Source organism: Montipora capricornis, chromosome 11 (genome assembly GCF_036669925.1).
Source record: "Montipora capricornis isolate CH-2021 chromosome 11, ASM3666992v2, whole genome shotgun sequence".
Lineage (NCBI taxonomy): Eukaryota > Metazoa > Cnidaria > Anthozoa > Scleractinia > Acroporidae > Montipora > Montipora capricornis.
This window is the reverse complement of record NC_090893.1, coordinates 247,462-257,405: the sequence shown is the minus strand read 5'-3', so window position 1 is coordinate 257,405 and position 9,944 is coordinate 247,462. Positions and strand designations below refer to the sequence as shown.

At 37.3% G+C, this 9,944-nt stretch overlaps 1 protein-coding gene across 2 annotated transcripts in view; it reads left to right on the top strand.

The window, feature by feature from the left end:
* Window positions 1–218: 218 nt before the first annotated feature.
* The window catches only part of LOC138023856 (cell adhesion molecule DSCAML1-like), a 13,005-nt gene continuing 3,279 nt past the window's right edge, over window positions 219–9,944 (top strand). The window contains exons 1-5 of one of the 2 annotated variants that reach the window (XM_068870939.1): window positions 219–309; window positions 576–894; window positions 1,288–1,587; window positions 4,361–4,666; window positions 5,273–5,402. In XM_068870939.1, the coding sequence (XP_068727040.1) occupies window positions 741–894; window positions 1,288–1,587; window positions 4,361–4,666; window positions 5,273–5,402 (890 nt within the window). In that variant the 5' untranslated portion in view covers window positions 219–309; window positions 576–740. Of the gene's footprint in view, window positions 310–575; window positions 895–1,287; window positions 1,588–4,360; window positions 4,667–5,251; window positions 5,403–9,944 lie in introns of those variants that run through there. The other variant, XM_068870938.1, reaches the window with a different exon arrangement.

Here is a 9,944-nt window from a genome sequence, read left to right as displayed (position 1 = left end):
TACTGGGATAGTTGACATTAAACTTTTCAAAGTAAACATTACCAATGTGAATTTGTCTTACCAAACACAGGCTTCTGTCTTCAGCTTATATTAAGGCTACTGTCATCATCTGTATCATCGTCACCATAATTGTCCGGCATAAATTCTTATTTCTTTTGCAGGTCTTTCATGGAAATACTGGGCGAAACGACATTGTCAAGCATAATCTTGAGGAGGTTATCATAGCGAGCTTCATCCGCTTTCAGCCAACTGACTTTCTTGGTCATAAGGCATTGAGAGTTGCGCTCTATGGAGCACTTAAATCTCTAGGTAAGTCATGATCTTAATTTTTATAAGTTTTGCAGATCCATATGCAATTAATTATTTAAAAGGCAAATTTAGAAAAGAAAAAATGAACTCCTTGGAACTTGTTCTTTATGCGCATATGTTCAGGAATAGTATTTGACAGCCTTCTGTTAGTATTGTAAAAGTTACGTATAAAGAACGATTTTCTAGTACATTTGAATTAAGTAATACTGTTTCTGGACTCGTGCGGTATTCTTCTGTATTCAGCAATTCCTTTTTCTCCATACCAGTTCCTGTTGAAGCTCCTATTCTTGTCTTGACTGCACAATCGTCGACTAGTGTTGCTGCCTCTTGGAAACTTCCAGAACGGTACTCTGGCGAAAGAGACTTGATGTCCTTTAAACTTCTGTACCAAAAGGAAGGCTCCAACGTACCACAGATACAAACTGTCAAAGATGCCAAGAACGTTCGAGTTGAGAATGGTTCGTTGTTTTTCTTCTCGGAAGTCACAGGGCTTGAGAAATTCACTGAATATGAATTTGAAGTGTGTCTTTAGTTCGGTTGGAGATGGACCAAAGCGTTCCTTAAAGACAAAGACATTGGAAGATGGTAAGGGTCGGTAGCTTTTTATCGGGCTTACTATAGTCTATTAAGGACAATTATGGTGAATCACAATTTCCGATGTCCACAGACACAGCTGACCCTTTCTTATAGATTTTCTATCTCCAATTATTCCATGTAGTGTGAGAGAAAGTAGTCAAATGCAGTTGAAAGAAATTGAGATATTTGCAAATGTGGAATGCCATGGTGTTATTGTTTCTGATAAGCCATCCTTCTTCATTTAGGATGTCACTTCCTTCATAAAATTGATTTCCTTTATCGGGACGAAAGAAAGAAAGTTGGTATTCAATTAAGAATGGTCGAATCGGTTTTCTTTTATTTCATTCCCTGGGAAAAAGTTCATTGTGATTTCTTGTCTTTGTTGCATTTGAAATATTTCAGTCCCATCAAAAGCTCCTAGCAATTTTACAGTGACTGCAAACACATCTACGGTTATCATAGTGTCCTGGAAGCTTCCTTCCTCTGACTCCAGACATGGAATCATTAGAGGATTTAAAGTACTCTTCAGGAAACGCTCCGATAACAGACCAGAAACCATTCTTGTTTCCAACGCGTCAATGTACACAATACCAGTCACTGGTTTGGCTAAATTTACAGAATATGAATTTCGTGTGTTGGCCTTTACCTCTGCTGGTGATGGAATGCACAGTTCTGTTCAATTCGCAAAAACAAAGGAAGATAGTAAGTGGTATTGTTTAAATTGACTTTTGTAACAACAAGGCTCCCTTGAAGTTAGGCAAGTCAAATCTTTGTTTTAAGGCTGCAGATTGTACCGTCTTCAGTTTTTTTCAGGGCTTATTACATTACATCGCATGTGCACCTGTTTCATGTACGTGTATGTACCACTGGAATTGTTAAGTCATCACTTTTCCCCTAAACTTTTGGCTACAAAGTAAAACGATTCTATGGAAAGTATGAACCCTTATATATTTCAGTTCTAGAATAGAATAAAATGAAATTTGGAAAGATTATTATGGCTAGTTGAGCAATGGAAAGGAAGCCTAACAAGTTCAGGCTTGAATAAGATTCGAACCCATGACCCTGTGATTGCACTGCACTTGCTCTTCCAACTGAGCTATCAAGCCAACTAAGAGCTGGTCACTTGTAAGTTAAGAAGCCTGAAATAAATCCATGCTCAGTGAATTGACCATGACCCTAAGACCACTTGACCACCACACCTCCAGCTGCCCAGAGAATATATTTTAAACACTATTTGATAATGCTGTATTATCACTCGGCAACAAACAAAATTAAACACTGCAAATGGTCGGTTACCAAGCTAAACATTTGAAAATCAAAGCTTATGCCTAATTAATCTAGCTTGGGCCTAATTACTCTTCAGCAATGATATATATGGGAGACTTAAATAATTTCTTTTTTTTTGAGTGCTTCTATGAACAAAAAAAAAATATTATTCTTTCAGGATTTCAAAACTATTTTAACTAAACAGTGACTGATCGAAGTTTTAAGCCTTGATTTAAAAAAGACACCTGATTATTTTACATGAAATTTCATGGAGAGCCATTACTAACTTTGGAGTCTTGAGAGAGCTGGATCGAGGAGAAAATGACATCAAAGACTCACTAGTTTAAGAATGCAATGCGTGTGTACGCGGCTGAATAAATATGAAGCACAGGAGTTCCGGGCTTTCATACTTTTAAACTCGTGTTCTGCATATATAATGAGGCGCGTTTACACGCTGAAATTTTAAGCTAGTGAGTAAATGACATCACTTTTCCCTAGATCCAACCCTCTGAGGTCCAATCGTTCAGTTTGGAATGTGAGTAATGGCAGACCGTGAAATCCGAAACTTACACTCAAAGTAAATAGCCTTTGAATAAAAATCAAAGCTTAAAATTTTGCCAGTCAAGTGTTGAACAATCACCCTTTTAAAATCTGAAGATCTGATGGTAGCACTTTAAATGCGGTGTCTTGATCTTCAGTGGTGAAGCGGAACGGAGCGGGACTTATAGAGTTGAAACGCAGGGGTTCAATTCCAATCCACTGCTACCACAAGTCCTGGGGCACAGTATCGTAAATTAAATTTCTTTGCGTGTAAGTTCTGTTTAAATACTGCCTACTTTATGCATCATTATGGTTGATGGGGCTTTTTGTCTTTTAGTACACATCATTACCCAGTGTCAAACAATGACTCTGACAATGAATCTCTTTTCCCTCTCCTTACAAAACCATTGTAGTTAATATATCAAGATGGTTATGAAAGTCGACGAGTTCCTTTGTTTTTTTCTTGTTTTCTGTTTTGGCCCTAACCATGCACAAACCACACCCTTCTTCTAAAATACAACCAATCAGAAGTTTCGATTAATTTATTCAAAATTCAAACATGAACTGAGGACAAGATATTGTGCATAGTCACGGTCAGGTTAAAATGAAGTGTGACAGTACTGTTCTCGCTTTTCAAGTTTTCGGGGTATCATAACCAGTCCTTGTACATGTATATATGATCTATGAAAAAGCAGGCCCTGCTAGTAGCAAGTCAAGTGACTGAAGAAAAAAAAAAAGATTTTGAAACCTCTTATATTTTGGGAACTACTTGACCACCCGTTGTCAGGTTACTCTGTAACCTGTAAATGAGGTTTCGGCAATTGCTTTTGAAGCACCCAATCTTTGCTAATTATCATTGAATAAGTCCCGACAGATTGCGACTGGGTTAGGGTTAGGCAACCATATTGTAATCTGTTTTTTTTAAAGATCAACTAAGCCTACATGTATAAACCTCTGTTTTACATCAGCTACTTCTCTAAGTCTCACGGGACGTACTTTCATCTATTACTCTCCAATTCACACGGGACCATCCAGATTGCTAACGCACACAAACAAGATAACTGTCTGACCTAATTAAAGCTGCGTATATTTCCAAGTCTAAACTATTTCTGTATGATACAACAACATAGAATCTATTTTAGTAACATTTTCTGAACAATGAATGTATACACCACAGACTAGAATCAGTTCTTAAGTGCTTTGTGTGACTTGATGATGACAAGACCTTCTGGAATTTTCTTCAAAATTTATTATACCTGTAACACAAGTAGTGCAATTTAATGAAGAGGGATCACTTAAGGTTTTTTTTTTTCATTAATTTAAAGTCCCCTCAAACGCTCCCACAATTCGCAATAACAATGGAAGATGGTAAGTGGTGTCATTAATGAGTTTTTCTGAGTTTTCTCTTCAGTCAATGCCCCCTTCCTTTTCGTGTGACAAATCAAGTCCTCTTTTGTACTGTGAAAGTTAACTTGATTTGAAGCAATGCAGTGCTTATCAGTGGTCAAACCATCGACTGGCATATGGTTGATTGGATGTTTCACTACTTGATTAATGCTTTTGCTGCTTCATGCTGATGATCGAAGCAATAAATTTCAAAATATAATTGAACGGCTCCATTTTTATAGCTGATTTATCTCTTTTATGTCTTGACTTTGCTATGATCCAGCTCCATCTAAACCTCCAAGTGGATTTACGGTGACTGCAAGAAATTCTACAAGTGTCACAGCATCTTGGCAGCTACCACCCGCAGACTCCAGAAATGGAATAATTAAAGGATTTAAGTTGTTTATTAATAGCAAAGGGTCGGATGACGAACGAAATGTTCAATTTATCGATGTTTCCCACGATGTTTACAAAAGGATCGTCACTGGATTGCAAGAATCTACAGAATATGAATTGCAAGTGTTGGCGTACACTTCTGCTGGTGATGGAACAAATAGTTCGGTTCAGTTTGTAAAAACACTGAAAGATGGTAAGAGTTGTATATTTTTTTTTGAAAGATCGACACAGGGTGATGACTTACAGTTAAATTTATTTTTCATTTTTGCGATCTAGTAGATTAAATTGAAACTGTATTGCTGTTTCTATCATATTATTAAAGGCTCATTTAAATATGACCTATAGAGTCGCCATGTTTATAAAAGGCATAAAGAGCCACAGATATCAAGAGACTAGTAGGATTTCGTTTCATAGGAAAAGGGTGGCATTAGATTTGAGACGCATAAGGTCTATCATTGCGCTCAGGTATAATGGTTGATGTTGTTTCACCAAAAACAAATGTTATAATAACAGGCTCAATTCCTGCACGGCATGTGAAATTTGTATCCTCACTACATGTGAGGTCATCAGCAGATATCGTTTAGCTTAATTGTTCCTTCGTTTTAAACGTAGCTAGTTAACAGATTAAACGCTATCTGGCGATGATAATGATGATGATGGCGATGACGACATTGACGACGATGACGAAGGCAATGTTTGTACCAAGAATTTCATTAAAACTGTTGCATTGAAAATTTGATTCTGTTTTATTCCAATAATAACTTTTCAATTTGTGTAGCCACTTTCTCCCGACCATTAGATGTCAGTGGACCAGGGTTTTCGATGGCGAGTATTCTTGGTTTTTCCATTGGTGGTGTATCTTTGCTTGGCTTTCTACTTATTGGATTTTCTTGCTATGAAAAGAGAAAGAAGAAGCGCTCAGCAAAATGGTAAGCTTTTTCGTTTTAATGGTTAAAAAAAATCTTTTATGCTTTGCAAAAAATGAAATCTGCTTCATCATGGGTATATTCTCCTTGGACATATACCCATCTAAAACGAGATGCATATTGTGTTTTGGTCAATACTTATTGAAGTGGGAAGGGCAATTTGTGGCTGTAATGAGCGCAAGGTTTAGGACGAGATGTCCAGGAGTTGCATTGACTGAAAGTAAACGATATCTGCTTACATAAAATGATATATGTATATATTTTTTTCTTTTGTGGACCGATAAGCAAAGAAACAACACCTAAAGAACAGAGGTATTTGAAAGTAGGCGTTGATTAAAGAAATCCTAACACTTATTAAATAAATGAAATGAATCAGTGTATTTGAAGTGCAAGTTATAGACTACTGAGACAGGTGATCCTCGCACTTTGCCAGTGGACAATTTAAGTAATTGTCTCTTTTTATGGAAAATTCTAATTATGGTGTTGTTACAGTAGTTTTCTGCATGTTTCACTGATAAAATGATAAAAATAACCATCCGCGCATGCGGTATTCCTATGACCAAGAGATGTACAATGTATGCAAATTAGGCCTCGCTCACTAGCCCATTTGCAGATTCTGATGTTAGCAGATCGAAAACAGCAAAGAACGGCTCCGACTACTTTCAAATTTGGACGGCCGGATTTCTACATAATTACCCACTTTCAGGCCATGTAACTCAATTACAACACAAAGACTTTTTTTCGCGACAGGCAAGTCTGAAAATCGAAATTTGTTTTAGAAAGTTGGTGTTACTTCCGTTTCTTTCCAAATTTGGCAGTTAGTGAAAATGAGAGGTTTTCGAATTGTCCGCGTTTTAGTGTGTCCGGGTTACTGCTTAATTAAATCATTTTCTTTGCTTTCTTCTATAGAAAAATTCATTGCCTAACTAGTGAATTCCACGATAAATTTCACGCGAAAAACCGACATTGCATGAATCATGAAGCAATGAGGGCGAGATCGGTTTTTCGCGTGAAATTTACTTTGGAATTCACCAGTTTGACAATGAATTTTTCTTGAATCGCATGAGTTTTAAAAGAAAACAAGCACACCCTCAGCGGGGCTACGACAAAACACTGAGCCCCGGTCAACTTACCCCCTACTGACTCCCTTCTAAATTGACTTGAAATAATAATATATAAATTACTTTAATCGGCAAGTTAATCGGCTCACTTTCGAATTTCATGATGGCGGAACTAGGATGGTCGATCTGCTTCGTGCCATCGTTTCAATTCCTTTCAGCACACATGTTATTCCCCTTTTCCTATAAGCGAGTGTTAAACGAGGCAACCGAAGAATTATCACCTGTTTTGCAGTCCACTTCCACGAAAAAACAAACAAAACAGAAGACGTCTGTTTTGCTCGGGAAAATGTACTGAGAGAAGTGGTCACAAAAGAAAGAAACCGGCAGTTGTTGTGTTCCTAACTTAGTAGTGCCAGGTCGCGTTCGACCATTCCGCAACATGCTTTTCCCTTGTAAAAAAGTGAGTGAAGGTACTTTATCAAGGTATGAAAATTGTAAGGATCTACTTATATAATATATGTTTATATATTTAAATGCTATTTTATAGTTTTCATATTTTTAAAGCCGTGTGGCACGAAGCAGATCGACAATCCTTCTGCCATTTTGAAATTCGAAGGTGAACCGATTAATAGGTAAAATAGGTCTTCGTGTATCATTATATTTCTTATTATTATTTCCAATCAATTTAGAGGGGGTCAGTGTTTTGTCGTAGCCCCCCTCAGGGAGCGAATGGAAAAGGAAAAAAGCCATTTCTGAGTCAACTGTCAATAGCCAGCGAATAGGAATCACGCTAAGATTAGAAACCGTCAGGAAACTTTGTCAATTCAAGGTCAAAAAAGAGTTTTACTGATGTTCTTTATTCCACGTTATCTCTGAGAGCGAGATCATTCACATTTTGATGTATTTTATTAGAACTCATTGCGATTACGTGTTTATAACATAAGGGGCACAATTTTCTTGTCACTGTCGAGGCACATAATTATTGAAAAACAGTTGGGCAAACGGATTAAAAAAGCACTTGTTCGCTTGCATTTTAGAGCAAAACAAACAAACAAATCAACTATTTCTTCGTGTCCAAAAGAGTACCGACAATTGTTATTTCATTCCAGTTGAGAATAAAAAATCGAGTTTCATTCCTGAACAAAGGAAAAAACGATTAAACCACTTTTTAAAAATATGCATCCGTAAAATTAACAAATGGTTTAGTGCCCAAGGAAAGAATTTGTGGAGTAACTTCTTCCACCAACTTTGAGCTATTACTGGTATTCTGTTTTGTCGTTGTCGCTCTCTTTCTCTCTCTCCTTTCGTTTCTGTTCTAGTCATAGGTCCTCCAGGCATCATGCAACCTTATCAGAGCTGTTAAAGATAATGCCAAAAATTGTAATTCAGAGAAAAAAGCAGCTCTAAACAAATTAAAAATAAACACTGAGCTTTAAGTTTATATCCCTCCGATGCTTGACCTGAATAACTGCGTAGTCACCAGTGTGGACCACAGCTATCATGATATGCAAAACTGGATTGAAACCATCGAAAAATGCAGAAAGAAAACATTTTCCAAACCGTTTTCCACCTGAACAAGAAGAGCATTGACTGTTAAGAGCTATAGTTGTAGTATGGCCGTGTAGCCGCTTTGAGCCACTGGAAGCACTCGAAAAATGAAGCCTCGTTTATGTTTTGGTGAGTAAACCTGGGTTGAACCTGCGATCCAGTCTAAAACCAGTACCTGGCTAGCGGTCAACTTTAAAAAAAAAAGCTCACCTCATTGAGCTCTAAACTTGAGCTGGCGATTTGGTCACATGACACTGGTCAGCGGATACCTTGATTTGACAGGTGTATGCTGTACATGATACTGGTCACATCGGCATACATGGAGGGGTGGACCTACATACAGACATACGGATGGACGGTTGGTGACGTCATGGCTATAAAACCAACATTTCTCGCATCGATGGGTTACCATATATTCTTAACTATTTATGTGAATAGTTTGGAAATAAAAATGTCGCGGGAAAATTCTTGTTGAAAATAACTTTTAAGCCATTTGCTGTTTGAAATGATCTTTTCAAAATCATCGGGCTACTCTTTTTAGCTTAAGTGTTTATCGGGCGCTTTTTGCACATGTAGTTGTTACACATAAGCCTTAAATAGGGGCTGGATCCCGGCCTGGAAATGATCCCTAGACCGGAAATGATCCCCAAATTGGAGAGGAAATGATCCCCCGACCTGAAATGATCTTAATAAATATATACCCCAAAAAAGTCCACAGATATACTGTACGTGGAAACCACGAAATCCTCTGGGCAGACATAAAGCAACAATAAAAACATCGGTAAACATCATGTACCAAATAACAAAATTAGCATGCATATTTTTGGGCAAAAAATAAAGAAAATGAAAAAGAAAGGAATCATTTATGATGTTTACCCTATACTGTGGAACTTTCGTAAACGTGTCAGTTTTGGAGATTGACGCGTTTGAGATTTATATGAATTCTTATATTTCAAAATTCATTATCCTTCACAATTCGCTCTTGCTTTACAAATTTTAGATAAGATACTCAACTTTTAAAACGAAATTAAAATTTTCCCATTCAAACTTGAATCGGTGGATTCACTTGCACATGGAAATTTTTTTTAATGCATGAGAAAAAAGCTAAAAATAGTATCTGGGAGAGAACAGAGCTCATTAGCGTTAATTTACACGAACCCGGTTTCATTTGTAACCTCAACGTTGTTAAACATTCTGTTTACACGATATCTCGCGAGACCGTAGGCGAAACTGGGTCGATTTGAAAATGCTGCCAAAAGTGGAGCGTTTTGAAAATAATACGGTTTCATCTATCACGTAAGCGGCGAAACCGCATCTACTTGAATGCGGTTACTATTTTGGGCTCAAAAATTTTACATTGTTCGATTTTAAATTGTGAATCTTGCACGTACTGCAGCTCTCTGTTTTCTGGTTTGATTTCGCCTTTTCAATTTTCATGCATTTTGCTGTCCTTAAATCTAGAAGCTTATCATAATGATAGGCAGAGCCTTTTCGAATTGTTAACTTTTTCGTAGCCCCTGGTATGCTCTGGCAAAGTAATTAAAAAAAGGCAAGGGCTATTCGTACGGGACCCGTACACCGACCTGTATTGGCTATTGATACGAGAGTCTTCTTAGAATGATTATGAACAACATAGCCACGCAGTTATTGAAAGCTAACCGTTGTAAAATGGGTGCTTAGACTTAAATACTGTTTATCAGCGCTATTTGAAATGGGTGCTTAGACTTAAATGCGAGAAATCACAAGGCAGGTCAGATGACCAGTAACATCAAACGAAGGAGGTAGCTCGTGAAAATAAACCGGCATCATTGCCGTTGTTTGATAGCTGAAATGTGATGACAGAATTAAAGACAAGGTAAGACTTTCCAAGTGTTATTGAACCTGTAATAATCATTCTAAGAAGACTCTCGTATGAATAACGAATATAGGTCGGTGT